Source organism: Lemur catta, chromosome 3 (assembly GCF_020740605.2).
Source record: "Lemur catta isolate mLemCat1 chromosome 3, mLemCat1.pri, whole genome shotgun sequence".
Lineage (NCBI taxonomy): Eukaryota > Metazoa > Chordata > Mammalia > Primates > Lemuridae > Lemur > Lemur catta.
In genome coordinates, this window is record NC_059130.1 from 25,583,463 (window position 1) to 25,600,819 (window position 17,357).

The 17,357-nt window shown below is 43.4% G+C and overlaps 1 protein-coding gene across 9 annotated transcripts in view; it reads left to right on the forward strand.

The window, feature by feature from the left end:
* PIP5K1A (phosphatidylinositol-4-phosphate 5-kinase type 1 alpha) overlaps positions 1-16,626 on the forward strand; it is a 37,847-nt gene extending 21,221 nt beyond the window's left edge. For 5 of the 9 annotated variants that reach the window (XM_045545045.1, XM_045545047.1, XM_045545046.1 and 2 more), the window contains 11 exons: positions 397-527; positions 1,630-1,747; positions 2,619-2,771; positions 3,466-3,765; positions 6,062-6,267; positions 7,017-7,100; positions 8,284-8,332; positions 8,543-8,627; positions 9,678-9,824; positions 10,001-10,130; positions 14,649-16,626. In XM_045545045.1, coding sequence (XP_045401001.1) covers positions 397-527; positions 1,630-1,747; positions 2,619-2,771; positions 3,466-3,765; positions 6,062-6,267; positions 7,017-7,100; positions 8,284-8,332; positions 8,543-8,627; positions 9,678-9,824; positions 10,001-10,130; positions 14,649-14,838 — 1,593 coding nt within the window. In that variant the 3' untranslated portion in view covers positions 14,839-16,626. The remainder of the gene's footprint in view (positions 1-396; positions 528-1,629; positions 1,748-2,618; positions 2,772-3,465; positions 3,766-6,061; positions 6,268-7,016; positions 7,101-8,283; positions 8,333-8,542; positions 8,628-9,677; positions 9,825-10,000; positions 10,131-14,648) is intronic. The other 4 variants (XM_045545052.1, XM_045545053.1, XM_045545049.1 and 1 more) reach the window with 2 other exon arrangements.
* Positions 16,627-17,357: the final 731 nt, after the last annotated feature.

Here is a 17,357-nt window from a genome sequence, read left to right on the forward strand (position 1 = left end):
TACATTCTATATGAGATAAATGTTTGGAGGAATTTTAGGAATGAGAACTAAGATTATTGTTTCAATACAATGTATCTTCCAAATGTAGATACAGAACTTTTGTTTAGGCAGGCTGATAGAAAGGAACACATTGCCTAGCTGAGGCTGGCTCAGATAGTCCCACCTTTGCAACTGTGTGTATTCACTGTCCTTGCAATCTTTGCCAGGCCTAATTGCAAAGTAAAGCACGAGGAATGGATAAGCTAGATAGTCCCAGTTTAGTCTAAATAGTAGTTCAGACTAAAGGGCATTCATTTGCTTTCAGGTGCTCCTTCTAGCTCCTCCATTCTGAGTTTTTATTGTTATAGTCAGATTTAATACTAGGAACTTTCCTCTCATTTCTTTTCTGTTTCTTAGACAACCTCATCAGCCTTGAAAGGAGCCATCCAGTTGGGCATTACTCACACTGTGGGAAGCCTGAGTACCAAACCTGAGCGAGATGTCCTCATGCAAGATTTCTACGTAGTGGAGAGTATCTTTTTCCCCAGGTACCGAGGTTAATGTTCAATGGAATGCTCTGGAAAATCTGGCTTCTTCATAGCAACCCAGGGCAATTTTTGTGGTTCTGGTCTGACTAATCCTTAACCCGGTCCTAATCAGGGTGATAGGTGCTGGAGAGTTTGGAGAGCAGGTGCTATCCTCTAGATTAGTGGTCCCCAACCTTTTTGGCACCAGGGACCGGTTTCAGGGAAGACAATTTTTCCACAGATGGCGGCTGGGGGAGCTCAGGCAGTGATGTAGTGGGGAGCAGCTATAAATATAGATGAAACTTCACTCACTGCCTGGTCGCTCCTGTGTGTGCTGCCTCTCCCACACCCACAGGGTTGCTAAGTTTCATGGAAGGCAATTTTTTCACAGACTGGGGTGGGGAGCCTTGGGGGCAGCAGAGCTCTGTGGCCCACTCCCTAACAGGCCACCAACCGCTACCAGTCCACAGCCTGAAGGTTGGGGACCGCAGCTCTAGATACTGCCATGAGCCATACTTCTGGACTGTGGAGTGATCCCTAAAAAACAGCCTAATGCGTTGGGTAGTAGGAAGTATGATCCCCTATGCCCATGTCTTTTTTTTTTTTTTTTTTTTGAGACAGAGTCTCACTTTGTTGCCCGGGCTAGAGCGAGTGCTGTGGTGTCAGCCTACCTCACAGCAACCTCAAACTCCTGGGCTTAAGCGATCCTACTGCCTCAGCCTCCCGAGTAGCTGGGACTACAGGCATGCGCCACCATACCTGGCTAATTTTTTCTATATATATTTTTAGTTGTCCAGATAATTTTTATTTCTATTTTTAGTAGAGACGGGGTCTCGCTCAGGCTGGTCTCGGACTCCTGACCTCGAGCGATCCACCCACCTTGGCCTCCCAGAGGGCTATGATTACAGGCGTGAGCCACCGCGCCCGGCCTATGCCCATGTCTTATTCTCCATATTGTGCTTTTGTCCCACTAAGTAACTCATCTAAACCCTCTGGTTGTCTCAGGAGGGATGTACACCCCCACCCCACCCCCGCCCCTGTGACTCTGAGTGTCTTCTTAGGGCAGACTCCCTAGATGATAAGGACTGGGAAGTTATATATATTTTTCTATTTAACCTCACAGTGAAGGAAGCAACCTAACGCCTGCTCATCACTACAATGACTTTCGTTTCAAGACATATGCACCTGTTGCCTTCCGCTATTTTCGGGAGCTATTTGGCATCCGGCCTGATGATTATTTGGTAAGCTTCTGGATCTCAGGACCCTGAAACTTCAATATTAAAGGGATATTTCCTTTTTTCCTCTTTTTTTTTTTTCTTGTGAGACAGAGTCTTGCTCTGTTGCCTGGGCTAGAGTGCCGTGGCATCAGCCTAGCTCAGAGCAACCTCAAACTCCTGGGCTCAAGCGATCCTCCTGCCTCAGCCTCCCTAGTAGCTGGGACTACAGGCATGTGCCACCATGCCCGACTAATTTTTCTATATATATTTTTAGCTGTCCATATAATTTCTTTCTATTTTAAGTAGAGATGGGGTCTCGCTCTTGCTCAGGCTGGTCTTGAACTCCTGAGCTCAAACAATCCGCCTGCCTCGGCCTCCCAGAGTGCTAGGATTACAGGCATGAGTCACCGTGCCTGGCCTCTTTTTTTTCTTTTTTTTTCTTTTTTTTAAAAACAAGAGCAAACAAACAGGGTTTGCTCTTTTGCCCCAGCTGGAGTGCAGTGGCACAATCATAGCTCACAGTAACCCAAACTCTTGGGATCAGGTGATCCTTCTGCCTCAGCCTCCTGAGTAGCCAGGACTACAGGCGTGCACCACCACTAGATAATTTTTTTTTTCTATTTTTTTTTTTAGAGACAGAGTCTTGCTATGTTGCCCAGTCTGGTCTCAAACTCCTGGGCTCAAGCAATCCTCCTACCTTGGCCACCCAAAGTGCTAGGATTACAGGTGTAAGCCACTGCACCAGCCAGAGGGATATTTCCAAAAGAAGAGGCCTTCTCTCCCCACAGCCTCACTCTAGTTTGTCTTCAGCACAGAATTGCATCTGTAATTGATTTCTCTGTTGGGCAGGTCCTGGTGTGTCTGGATATCTTACTCTTTTCTCTCTTTGCCGTAGTACTCCCTCTGCAGTGAACCACTGATTGAACTCTGCAGCTCTGGAGCTAGTGGTTCCCTCTTCTATGTGTCCAGTGATGATGAATTCATCATTAAGACGGTCCAACATAAAGAGGCAGAGTTTCTGCAGAAGCTGCTTCCAGGATACTACATGGTAAGGGGAAAGGAGCACTGGCTGAGTGTGCTGCCTACTCCTGGACAAGGCTGGGGAAGCTACCTTAGCAGGGCAAAACAATGTCATTGCTTCTGTCTTAAGAATGTAGTTCATTTTTGTGCTTTTTACCCTGTTTTGCCTCTCTATGGTTAAAAAGAGTTTTGTTTATCTGTTCTAGTTTATTATTTGGCTTAGACTGTCCTGCCCAGAGGCAAGATTCAAGATGTTTTTGTTTTCTGTTCTTTAGTCCAGTTCCTAGTTTGGGAAATGAAGTGAGTACTTTTCTTAATAATGCTCTATACAGTCTCACTCTGATAGCTCTTGGAGGTTCTGGAAAAGTTAGGGAACTCTCTTTGTCTCCCATAATACCCCCAAGAATATACTGTGTACCAAGGGCTAAGTAAGGGTATAGCCTTCTGTTAAATCTTTCTGAAGGAATATATCAGTCATATGCTTGGTATCCTGACTGATTATTATATCAGGGGGTCTGTGGTTCAGCTTGGTGGTGATGTCATCATTGAAATAGATGCATTAGGAAATTTTAAACAAATATGATGTGGGTTTATGGGCAGACAGATTGTGTCTGAATCCCACGTAGGAGAGAAAGGGAGGATGGGTGGCAACTTTTGTCCTTGAGTTTCACTGAAAAACAGCTAACTTGTTCTCCTACGACTTTTTACTTTTGTGCTCTCAGAACCTCAACCAGAACCCTCGGACTTTGTTGCCTAAATTTTACGGACTGTACTGTGTGCAGGCGGGTGGCAAGAACATTCGAATTGTGGTGATGAACAATCTCTTACCCCGGTCAGTCAAAATGCATATCAAATATGACCTCAAGGGCTCAACCTACAAACGACGGGCTTCCCAAAAAGAGCGAGAGAAGCCTCTCCCCACCTTTAAAGACCTGGACTTCTTACAAGACATCCCTGATGGTCTTTTTTTGGATGCTGACATGTATAATGCTCTTTGTAAGACCCTGCAGCGTGACTGTTTGGTGAGTTTGTCATATTTCCCTCTCAGATACCATAAATCTCAATCACCAGAACAGCTTGGTTGTTCTTCGGTATTAAGTCTGTGGGAGATGGGACTCTGTTCCTTAGCTCCATATGTCCCAGACTTTATTTAAAATAACCTTTAATTAGCTCATTGCCATACCTTTGCATTTTTTACTTTATTCCGTTTATCCTCCCACTGGGCTTTCTTTCCTTTTCTAGCTAGCCTATGCCTCATAGTCACATGTTCTGCTGATTTTCATACCAGCACCATTATTCCTCTGGTCCTTGCCTGCCAAATCCAAATTTATATTTTGGAAGCTAAGTGCTACTGAAGAAAATCACACAACTGTGTATACTGGCATTTCTACAGACTTATGATATCCATCCCCACCTGGGCCTTTAGTATTGCTATTCTGTCCATTTCCTGTTGCTCTCAACAGGGATTTTAGATGTTTGACACTCTTAAAACCATTTCTCTTTTTTTTTCTTTTTTTCTTTCTTTTTTTCCTTTTTGTTTTTCTTCCAGAATTCTTCTGGAATCTTAAAACCATTCCTAACTCCCATCTCCCCACCTTTGTTTCTCAACAAACTGCCTTAACTTTGTATCCTGTTCAATCCCTTTATGCTACCCCCATCACCAATTTATAAATGTATCTACACTTAAAAATCCTTAATTTCCTTTCTTCTCAACTTGCTAGTTTATTTCAAGTCAGTCCTTTTTCTGTTCTAGATCCATTTCCTCCTGATTCTTTAGGACCTCATTCACCACTTCCTTCCTCTCCCTCCTCTAGCTTTAGTCCTCCTGGCTCTTTTCTTTCCATATACAGGCAAGCTCGTTCTTTCTATCTTAAGTTTAGGAGGATTTTTTTCAATGCCTTTGACTAACTGATGTTTCTGTTTTTCCTTTTTCTTTCTCATCTCTTATTCCTCCCTTAACCCTTTGTGTCCTGGCTTTTGCTCTCACCACTTCAAAAGAACTACTCTCCCCAACGACCAGCTAGATGCCAAATAGAGAGTACTTCTCAGCCTTTCCTTGAATTTTCTGCAGCATTTGACAGTTGACTATTTCCACTTTTCTTAACATATTTTCTTTTGGTTTTTGTGACACCTTTCCCTACTGTTTTTTCTGCATCTCTGCTTTTTTTTTTTTTTCCCCAAACTGCTTTCGTGGGATTATCTTCCTCTACTTAGTGCATAATGTTATCCATCTTTTTAACCTTGTTTGCTCACTCTGCATCTCCTTTTAGGATAATGCCTATTTCAGTTTGTCTCCTTTGGTTGCAAGGAATGGAGACTTTTCAGCCATTGGGGCCATAGGTTTTTCAGACTGCACATAAGAGTCAATGCCAGGCTCACTTTATCCCCTATTCCACCCACCTACCAAGACATACTTGGTTGAGCTACACTGCCAGAGTGAGCTACTGGAACTTATAGGAGTATACCCTTTGCCACCTTGTTCTCGAGTGCAGAAGGGAGAATAATAGGGATGTGAGAACAATAGGATGTGTAGTTCCTGGACCTTAATTGTCATATAAACACTTCTATTGTACATAGTAGACTATACTGCATTTATTTTACATTGGTATCACTTTCTAAATTTATAATATTCTCGAGGATAGAAACTCTTTCTCAAGTATCTTTATATCCTTATAAGCAGGCACAGTGCCTACACATGGTGGGTATTCAATAAATGTTGAACTGAATTGGAGCTGGTCATATAAGATCCTGCAACAGATCTACTCTGTCACAAAGTATACTTTTACTGGACCCTTATTGTGGATTCTTTGTAGCACAAATATGCATTCCTTGTTCCCTTGAGAATGTAGTGTTCTTTTCATGAAAAGATTCATGAAAAGAACAAAGAGGGTTTTATGGGCTAGCCCTGTGGTCCCCAACCCCTAGTACCAGTGCATGGCCTGTTAGGGACCAGGCTACAGAGCTCTGCCAACCACCGCCCCCCAACATCACCACATCCTTGCCCCAGTCCATGGAAAAATCGTCTTCCATAAAACTGGTCCCTGGTGCCAAAAAGGTTGGCGACCACTTGGCTAGGTAGGCAGTGGGACATGAAAAAATAACTTGTATTTACTCAAATGAGAGCCAGCTAAGGGGATGTAAATAAAGACTGACCAAATATTAACATACTCTTCTCTAAGAAGTAGGAGGAGCAAAAGATAATCCTATGATTAGCCCTAGAGGTTTACCATCAACAATAATTAGATCATGAAAGCTGTCAGATCCTTAAAAATATCCTTATGTTCCTCCAAGGCTCAGATCAATTTTTCCTTCCATTAGGTGCTGCAGAGCTTCAAGATAATGGATTATAGCCTCTTGATGTCAATCCACAACATAGATCATGCACAACGAGAGGCCCTAAGCTGTGAAACACAATACTTCGTTGACACTCGCAGACCAGCCCCCCAAAAGGCTCTCTATTCTACGGCCATGGAATCCATCCAGGGCGAGGCTCGACGGGGTGGCACCATGGAGACCGATGACCAGTGAGTGGGCTCAGGGGCACCAGGAAGGAGAACATAGGCTCATAGCACCTTTTCTTGAGGAAGGGACCCCACTCCTGAAAAGGAGTGGAGTGGCATTAATTCAGTAGTTATGTCAGCAACATTAATGCTTATAGAGCTATAGAATGAACTTTCTTAAGAATATAAAAGGAAAGGAAGATGTCTTTAATTTGGGGTTTGTAATACCTCTAGGAAGATGTATTTTTGAGATGAAAAGGCTTAAAAATTTACACTCAGTCTTAGATATGTCTGCAAATTACGTTAGAATATCAAACAATTTATTATAGACTTCTTTGTAAGGCATCTCTGTACATCATGTATCTAGTAAGCGTAGTTAATGAAATATCATAAATGTCTTAGGTGGTTTCATTTTTAAGGTATCCTATAATATGATTCTCAAGAAAAGTGTCTTAGTGGGCACAAATTAAGGTATGAAAGTACTGAGGAAGTTCAGAGGTAATTTGGGGACCATTCCCAAAATTGCTGAGTCGTGGTGACTAGATTCTCTTTGGGGTGGGAGAGTTAGGCAAAGATTTGGAGAAAATGAGATTATAATACTTACTCCAGAGTGGTTCGTGGGATTGGAGGAAGAGTCTCACTTTCTCCAAATTCATGGAGGATGAAACAGTTAAAGTTTAGGTCTTTTCCATGTCCTGATTTGACTCAAGGTTGGGAGAAGCCTCTACCAACTCTAGCCAACAAATTTTCTTTTCTCTTTTTGTCTTCCCCAGTATGGGTGGCATCCCTGCCCGGAATAGTAAAGGAGAAAGGCTCCTGCTTTATATTGGCATCATTGACATTCTGCAGTCTTACAGGTGAGGAGCATATGGATCCCAAATTAGGAGACAGTGGCATGCAGATAGCCACTCACATTTTTCTTTTAGATGGGTTGGTCACCAAGTTCTTCCTGAAGCAAGAACAGTGAGTTGCAGTTTGGCTTCTTACCTCATTGGTTTTCCAGTGTTTTATTTCCTTGATTTTGCCTCTCTCCCTAGCCTTCTTACCCCATTATCTCCCCACATATAATGTATGCCTTCTGTGGAAAGCTGAGTCAGTCCTTGGAAGCACCAGGGTAGAATATCTGTCTGGCTCTTTGTGAAAAACCTGTGAGATGAGTCATTCTCCACATTGGGATATAGCTGGAAACATGTTCCCCTTTTTCACAGAGGAAAAACAAGGGGGTCACTGTGTTCTATAAAAAGTATTAGCCTATGGGCCAGGCGCGGTGGCTCACGCCTGTAATCCTAGCACTCTGAGAGGCTGAGGCGGGTGGATCGCTCGAGGTTAGGAGTTCGAGACCAGCCTCAGCAATAGCGAGACCCCCGTCTCTACTAAAAATAGAAAGAAATTATCTGGCCAACTAAAATATATATATAGAAAAAATTAGCCGGGCATGGTGGCGCATGCCTGTAGTCCCAGCTACTGGGGGGCTGAGGCAGTAGGATCGCTTAAGCCCAGGAGTTTGAGGTTGCTGTGAGCTAGGCTGACGCCACGGCACTCACTCTAGCCAGGGCAACAAAGTGACACTCTGTCTCAAAAAAAAAAAAAAAAAATATTAGCCTATGGAACTAAGAGATAGTGAAGTAATAATGATGAGGGAGGAGCTTGAAATGTTAGACCCCACTTTTGTTCCTGTAAGGTTTCAGGTACTAATGAGGACTGGACGATACTTGATTTACTGGTTCAGAGTATTATCCAATTTTAACTACCCATCTCCAGGTCTCCTTTTATAATAAGTATTCTTGTCCCTGATTTGGCACAGAAATATAAACTACCCTTTTCCCATGGGGGAATAATTGACTTACCTAGAAACAACATTGGTCTCCATGCTGAACAAGCACTGCCTGTTCTTTGGAAAGCCAGTATACCCCAGTGGATGTGCTTTCCTAGCTTCTGTCTTTTTTAGGTTTTCTATTACCATTGCCCCTCCTTAAGTAGAAAACTATTAAGGTCATTCATTGAAAAACTATGAGTGTGATATAAAATTTTTCTTGGCAGGTTTGTTAAGAAGTTGGAGCACTCTTGGAAAGCCCTGGTACATGATGGGGTGAGTAACAATAGCTAGATGGTCTTCTCCCCACTTCTGCCTCTGCCACTTGTGATTTGCACCCTCAATTTCTTCCACTTATTTATTTCATTTGTAGATTTTACCCTTCTGCTAGGGTCTCAATCTAGAAGGAAATGGCCCTTGGACTAGAGGTCCTTTTGCTGGGCCTCCCTCTCTCTTAACTCTGTAGCCATCTCTTCTGTTTTGTAGGACACCGTATCGGTACATCGCCCAGGCTTCTACGCTGAACGGTTTCAGCGCTTCATGTGCAACACAGTGTTCAAGAAGATTCCCTGTAAGTGGTTTCTACCAAATGACACCCCTCCCCAATGGCTCCCTTACCCCTAGAGTTGGGGTACAGGACACTTCTGTCAGAGCGCTGCCAAGGCCAGAGGCCTCTCCTTCTCTACCTACATCCCTCCAGAGCTGCTTTTCATCCTCATGTCAGGCACTCTGTCTGTCCCAGTTGTTTCCAAGTTGCCGCTTTTCCCCGGCTCTCCCTACATGTGTCGTTGGGGTGAGAGCCATTTCTAGGGAATTGATGGGGTTGCAAAAAAATGTGTAGTTGTGCATGTAGGATCCATGTCACAGGCTAAGATAGGCAGAGCCAGACTTTGATGTACAGAGATAGGCGAGGATATTATCAGTGTTCTATTTTCCATGTGTATCCCAAGTGCCAAGGAGTTCTCAGATCTTGGAGAAGTGATTTCTGCTTAGCAGGTGTCCTTAGTCCCTTCCCCCAACTTTCTTGGTTGGGAAGTGCCAATGTTTTTTTTTGTTTGTTTGTTTTTTTTTAACAAATCTAAAATGCTGCTTCCAGTCTCATTTTCATAATCATCCAGAGTCCCTTAGTGAGGCAAAGAGGACCAAGGCATGCCAGACAGTCTTAAGGGACATGAAAAAAATCATTTTAGTGTTTTTAAAATGGTTAATAAACAAGTGTAAATTATCACAGTGCAGCTTGCATGAGTGCTGAGAAGATGTAGAGTGAAAGAGTCTTTGTCAGGTTTTATTGGAGTATACCATTAAAGAACAAGGGAATTATGGAATGGAGGACATTTTATCAGGTGGAAGCAAAGCCATCAAGGTTCCTTGTTGGAGGGGGGAGATGTGTGTATATCACCTTTCCTCTAGGTTTTCTGCTGCTTTCCAAAGTGAAATGAACTGAAACCCCATCCTCTTAGTAGTAGTGCATAGAGCCCACCTTTGTTGACATTAACCTTTCCTCTCACTTTTCAGAAGAACAATTTGGGGTGTGTGTTGGGGACACTAGCAGTTTGTATCTGTGTCTTGGGGATGGTTTCTGAGGTGGGTGCTAAGTAGGCTCTCTCTTTCCCTTTTGAAGTGAAGCCCTCTCCTTCCAAAAAGTTTCGGTCTGGCTCATCTTTCTCTCGGCGAGCAGGCCCCAGCGGCAACTTCTGCATTACTTACCAGCCATCGGTCTCTGGGGAACACAAGGCACAAGTGACAACAAAGGCGGAAGTGGAGCCAGGTCAGCGCTAGGGCTGGGGTCCCCAAGTGACTGGGTACTCCCTCCCTCCCTTCCTTCTGAGCCCTTACCTTGTCTGGCCAGGACCTCTACTCCCCGTTTCCATGCAGGAAAAGCCAAGTTGCTACATATTTTTCCTTGCATTTTCCCCACCCCATCTTTTCCTCTCTTTTTTCTAGGCGTTCACATTGGTCGTCCTGATGTTTTACCTCAGACTCCACCTTTGGAGGAAATAAGTGAGGGCTCGCCTCTTCCTGACCCCAGTTTCTCACCTGTAGTTGGAGAAACATTGCAAATGCTAACTACAAGGTTGGTTTCTTGGCCCCTTTCTTCATGTAATCTTATCTCTCTCTTCAGGTCCTTGGAGAGCTCCATAATTCTCTTTTTCAAGGGATCATTGTCTTTTGCTCTTCACTAACATTGTACAGATTCACTTCCTAAGAGCTCATCTTTAGCTATATGGAAAAGTGTGTCAACATCTTTGCATCTTTAGAGGGTGGGGGTAAGCCTCTGTGTGCAGACTTTTCTGGTATTCAAGCAAATATCCAGACTAACCCATCATCTTTTGATGAGTTAAGTGAGAATTTTCAGTTTAGGATTTAAGGCTGGAAAGATTCCTGGGTGGTAAAAACAATGAACATCAATCTTTCAAGAGTCTGAGTGTAGGAAGATCATGATGTAATTTTGTTACCTAGTATATTATCTATTGCATCATAATAAATTACCCCAAAACTTAGTGGCTTAAAATAACAAACTGCCTCCATTGTTTGTTTATATCATAGTTTCTGTGGGTCAGGAATCCAGGCACAGCTTAGCTGGGTCCTCTGGCTCAAGGTTTACCACGAGGTAGCAGTCATGCTGTTGGCCAGGGCTAGGTTCTTGTCGGAAGGCTCAAATGGGAATGTTCATTTCTAAGCTCACTTATGTGGTTACCAGCATGATTCAGTTCCTTATGGGTTGCCAAACTGTGAGGGCCTTAGTTCCTTGCTGGCTGTTGGTTGGGTGCTTCTCTCAGTTCTTTGCTACATGGGCCTCTCCATAGGACAGTTCAGAATATGGCAGCTAGTTTTCCTCATAGTGAGCAAGAGATCATGTGCCTAAGCAGAAGCCATAGTCTTTTTGAAACCTAATCTTAGAATTGACATTCTGTTAACCTGTGCTGCATTCTATTCACTAAATGTAGCCCATACTCAAGAGGGAGGAATTATGCAAGGGCAGGGATCAATGAGGGCCATCAGGCTAGGTGTGGTAGCTCACACCTGTAATCCTAGCATTCTGGGAGGCTGAAGTGGGAGGATTGCTTGAGGTCAGGAGTTTGAGACCAGCCTGAGCAAGAGCAAGAGTAAGACCTGTCTCCACTAAAAATAGAAAAATTAGCCAAGCGTTTTGGCACACACCTATAGTCCCAGCTACTCAGGAGGCTGAGTCAGGGGGATTGCTCGAGCCCAGGAGTTTGGGGTTACAGTGAGTTATGATGATGTTACTGCACTCTACCCGGGGCAACAGAGAAGACTCTGTCTAAAAAAAAGGTGGCAGGGGGACATCTTAGAAACTGCCTGCCATAGTCTGCCTTCTGGCCCCCAGTGATTCACATCACTGTGCAAAATATCCAAGGTCTCCAAAAGTCTCATCCCATTATAGCATTGGCTCAGAGTCCAGAATTCTATTACCTAAATTAGGTCCAGGTTTGGATGAGCTCCCTAGGTGTAATTCCTTAAGCACAGCTCCTCGTGTACAGTTCCTCTCAATTTGTGAAACTAAAGAGACAAGCTATCTGCTCCCCACATGCCCAATATACAGTGGTAATGGGTATTAGATAACCACTGTACACATTCTTATACAAAAAGGGGAAAATAGGAGGCACAAAGAAGTCACTGATTTCATTAGCTATTCCAAAATCCAGAAATTGTTGGAGTTTCTTTGATCAGGCCCCAAAGCAAAAGAATAATTCTCTATAGCTCTTGCCTGTACTCTCTGGACTCTTGGTTTTGTCTTCTGAGTCTTCCTTTTTTATGAAAGCTAGAATGTGTTTGCAACTGAGTAGTTTTCTTAGCCTGCTTCTTTCCAGTAGAATTTTGGATCCACTGTTTTCTTTTCACTTCACACTGTTTCTGTCCCACTTGGTCCAAGCTGGTTTGTTTCTGCTGATTTAGATTTTGTAGAGGCTGGGCGTGATGGCTCACACCTATAATCTAACATTTTAGAAAGCTGAGGCAGAAGGATTGCTTGAGGCCAGGAGTTCACAACTAGCCTGAGCAACATAGTGAGACCTGTCTTTACAAAAAAAAAATAGAAAAATTAGCTGGGCATGGTGGCGGACATCTGTAGTCCCAGCTGCTCAGAAGGCTGAGACAGGAGGATCACTTGAGCCTGGGATTTCCAGGTTGTAATGAGCTATGCTGAAAAGATTCTGTGGGCCTCCTGTGAATTTCCTTGGGATTCATACCATTAGAAAAAAGCCACACTCACGAGTATCTTCTTAATGAGCCTTAAGCTGCTTAGAGACCCTATTTTTCAGTTGAGAGGATCTGTGAAACATACCCTTAATCTTTTTTTTTTTTTTTTTTGACAGAGTCTTGCTTTGTTGCCCGGGCTAGAGTGAGTGCCGTGGCATCAGCCTAGCTCACAGCAACCTCAAACTCCTCAGCTTAAGTGATCCTACTGCCTCAGCCTCCTGAGTAACTGGGACTACAGGCATGCACCACCATGCCCGGCTAATTTTTTCCCGTATATATTTTTAGTGGCCAGATAATTTCTTTCTATTTTTAGTAGAGACAGGTTCTCTCTCACTCTTGCTCAGGCTGGTCTCAAACTCCTGAGCTCGGCCTCCCAGAGTGCTAGGAATACAGGTGTGAGCCACCGCGTCCGGCCCATACCCTTAATCTTTTTGTCTGTCTTTTTTTTTTTTTTTTTCCTAAGACGGAGTCTCTCTCTGTTGCCTGGGCTAGAGTGCCGTGGCAGCACCCTAGCTCACAGCAACCTCAAACTCATGGGCTCAAGCGATGATCTCCTGCCTTGGCCTCTCAAAGCACTAGAATTACAGGTGTGAGCTACTATGCCTGGCCACCTAACTATTAAGTCCTTCCCTTAATTCCTTAATTTGTTTCTCTTCTCTTATATTTTATTGTGAGTGTCGAGAAGAAACCAGGAGGCATCATTAGGACTTTGCTTGGAAATCTCATTAGTTAGATCACACGATACATTAGTAGGCACATACTCTAATTTTCACGTAACTACCTATGTCTTTTTTTTTTTTTTTTTTTTTGAGACAGGGTCTCACTCTGTCACCCAGGCTAGAGTGCAGTGACGTGATCATAGCTCACTGCAACCTCAGACTCCTGGGCTTAAACAATCCTCCTGTCTCAACCTCGAGTAGCTGGGACTATAGCTGTGCACCACCATGCCTGGCTAATTTTTGTATTTTTTGTAGAGATGGGGTCTTGCTCTTGATCAGGCTGGTCTCTAACTCCTGACCTCAAGTAATCCTCCTGCCTTGGCCTCCAAAAGTGTTAGGATTACAGGCATGAGCCACTGGGCCTGGCCTTACAGATGAAATTGTTGCTAAACTTTGTTCTCCTGTATTGCAAGGATTTCCTTTTCTTCAATTTCCAGTGAAGTTTTTCTCACTTTCCTTTAAACCCTCACAGGCAACCCTCTTTAAGTCCAAAATTCTACATATTGGGCATATTCAGGACACTAAGTTTTCACTAAAACTCCCTAAAGCCATTCCCACGTTTTAGATTTTTGTTACAGTAGCACCTTACTTCCAGGTATAAAAATCCATATTATCTATTGTATAACAAATTACCCCAGAACTTAGTAACTGAAAACAATAAACATTTATTAGCTCAGTTTCTGTGGCTTGGGTGAATGAATACCTTTGGCTCAGGGTCTCTCAGGAGGTTCTAGTCAGGCTGTCAGACTGAAAGCTCACCTGGCAGAGGATCAACTTCTAAGTTCACTTATATGATTGTTGGCAGGATTCTGTGCCTTGAAGGCTGTTGGACTCAGGGCTGTTGGCCAGTGGTACTCCTTCAGTTTCTTGTCACATTGCCCCATCCATAGGGCAACTGACTTCCCTCAGAGTCTTCCCCCCGTTTCCTTCCCTCAGAGCAAGCAAATGAGGGAACATGTGTCCAGGAAGCTTTTTGTAACGTAATCTCAGAATTGACGTTCCATTCCTTATGCTGCATTCTCTTCACTAGAAGAGAATCACTAAGTGCAGTCCATACTCAAGAGGAGAGAATTAGATGATGGCACAAATATCAGGAGGCAGGGATTATTGTGGGTAATCTTAGAGGCTGCCTATCACCCCTGAAGATTGACAAAAAGGGTACTAGGGGCCGGCTCAGTGGCTCACGCACTTTGGGAGGCCAGGTAGGAGGATCACTTGAGGCCAGGAGTTCGAGACCATCCTGGGTAATATAGCAAGACCTCGTCTCTACAAAATATTAAAAAAAAAAAAGAATTAGCCAGTATACCTCTAGTCCTAGCTACTCAGGAGGCTGAGGTGGGGCTATCACCTGACTTAATGGCTGCAGTGAGCTATGGTCGGGCCACTGCACTCCAGCCTGGGTGACAGAGCAAGACTCTGTCTCAGAAAAGAAAAGGGAAAATATTTTATGGTTTTCAAGAAACTAAATAGTTAATTAAAACAATGTGCTTCTAAATCTAGTAGCTGCTTAGTCTCTTTTTTCTGAATCCTAAATTGATTCTGAAGTGAAATACAGAGAAGCAAAAGGTAAGATTTGGCTTGAGAGGAGAATTCTTTTTTATCTTCTAATTCTTTTCCTCTCTGCCTCCTTTTTTTTTTTCTTCTCCTGTTAGTACAACCTTGGAAAAACTTGAAGTTGCAGAATCAGAGTTCACCCATGTGAGTGTCTGGGATGTGGGGGAGGTAAATGCTTTGAAGGGAATAAAGAGAATCACTGATGAAATGGAGCAAGAAGTTAAATCTTGCTTTTTTGAACATTTTGTGCTTTTGGTACCTTACAGTTGGAAGCTAAGGCTGAAATAGAAGAAAACTTAACTTTGCCAGCCAGGTTGAAATTAACCTGAATTTCATTCCTACCTTATCTCATACTCCACATCCTTAACTTTACACCCTTTTCCTTTTTCAGTGAGTGGAAAACCTCAGAAGACCTGGAATAAGATTCTACCGTCTCTGTGATCCAAGATGTCAGTCCTTGCTTCAGCAATGCTGAATTTTCTTCTTGGTCATCAAAAAAGGAGATAATGGAAGTGCGTGGAGCTCTCCATCACTTTTCTGAAGAAGAACCTCTTCTCCTTCCCCTTCCTCATGAATGGGCATCAGTGCCTTGGACAGTTGAAGACAGCAGCATCCCTTCCACTCTAGAGTTGGGTGGCACGAATTTTCAACTGGCTAACCTTGGCTTCTGCAACTGAATATTTTTTTCAAACCCCCGTTCTTTATGCTGGAAGTAGAGTTGCAAGACTTGACGGTTTTCTTCCTCCTCATCTACCTTTCACCAGGAGCTGGACTCTTAGTTTCCTCAGGATAGACTAGCTGGCACATTATCCCCACTTCAGTCTTTCTCTCTGGTACCTGAAAGAAGACCCCTTTAAACTTTGTAAAGGTTTTTTTGTGGGGGAGTATGGGTGTTTAACCACCTCCTAACCTTCTTCTTTTTTTTTTCCCCCTTAAAAAAGGAAAAGAACAAACATTACACAATTTCAAGCTAGTTTCAGATCAAAACTTTAGAAGTGTTGAAGAGATGCCTATGACCTATTCATAGGGTTCTCTCAGAAGGGACCTGGTGTTTATGAAGCAGAAGTGTGGTGGTTGCCAGGAGCAGCTCCTCTTTAACAAATCCTCTCTTGATGAATTTCTTGCAGGCTGAAGGAATGCAGAGAGGAGACATGGGGTAATCTTTATCCCTTTTGTTAAAATGGTAGAGCAGTCATTGGGCTGAGATATCAGAGCCCTTCCTAGGCAGGAGCCTACTCATTGCCAGGCCATAATGATTATTAATATTTTGCAATTTGAAATATATGCTGGTTGTTTTTCTAAATATGAAGACTTAATCAAATGAATTTTAGATCATTCTCCAAAGGAGATTTTTTTGCTCTTCCCATCTTTTCCAGCAGTGTTCTGCTGTTCCTGGAGCTGAGGCGGAGAGGGGGACACCTGTGTCTGTTTAACAGGCAGTCCATATCTATGAGACTAGAGAATATTTTCTTAAATTCATGGAGAGCCAGCAGATTTTTGCCTTGGTGAGGTCATTGCTGTGCCACATGTCCTGCCCCTTGTCTTCAAGCAGGGAAGTTGGAAATGGGGGCTACATAAGCTTTCTCCTCCCCATCTCCAAGAGTTATGGTCCTCCATCTGATCCTTCCACTCTTGTCAGGGGAAGAAGGGGGCCTGGTGTCTCAGGCAGATTGTTGAATTCCCATACTATCCCTTCCCCATCCCACCCTACCTTGATAGTAGGTCAGCCCATACTCCAAATAACTGTCTATATTAGACACCCTCAGCCAGTTTCTGGCTGCCTGTCTTTGCTGCCATGTTCTTTTTTACAAGAAAGAAAGAATTCTTGCTATTTTTTTTTTTTTTTTGTAATTTACTATTTATGATGTATTTAAGTGTTTTATTCAGGACAGAGTTCTGTAAGGGGTGGGAGGGAATATTTGAGGGAGGGCTGGGTCTTAGGGAAAGGAATGGGGAATCAGCATTTTTATGAGGTGTCACTATTTGCCTCTACTTTGTATTGTTCAGAAATGGCGAATGCAGTATAAGTGATAAATATCTGGTTTTAATGTATTAAACTTTAATCAGTTATTTAGATCTCTTATTCTTGATTTTTCATATACTACCTGCTCCACCCTCCTACTTCACCACCCAGGCTCAGTTTTATACATGTTGCCATGAACAAAAGCTGTATCCTTTCCTGTTTTCCTCACTCCAGCCTCAGTCCATGGCTTCATTCCCTATTTTTCAGCCACCCACCATCTCTTTTTTTAAATTTTTTTATTTCAGCATATTGTGGGGGTATAAAAGTTTAGGTTATGTATGTTGCCCTTGCCCCCCCTCCCCCAGTCAGAGCTTCGAATGTATCCATCCCCTAGACAGTGCACATCGCACTCATTGTGTATGTATACACCCATCCCCTCCCCTACCCACATCTGCCCGACACTCGATTAATGTTTCTCCTGAATGTGCTCTTAGGTGATGACACCCACCATCTTAACTTAACAGGGAAAAGCTGTGAGTGACTACGAAGGGAATTACTATAGGTCTCTGGCCTAGGTTGCAGCCCAATTTAACTGAGGGATTTGGAGATCTAAAGCTCAAAGTTTACTCAGGTTTAGGAGGAAAGGAGAGAGACACTGGGAAAAGCAAGTCTGAGGTCAGGATTCTTTCCCTTTCCTTCCCCTGACCTGGCCCTATAGTGTCACTCTTAGAAAATCATAGACTGCTTCCCCCAGCTCTGTGTTTTCCTCTTCCATGAGGATGAGCTTAGGCTCTTTTATTTTGATAGGAAACTGGACAAAAAAGGGTGGGAGGAGAGCTCTTTC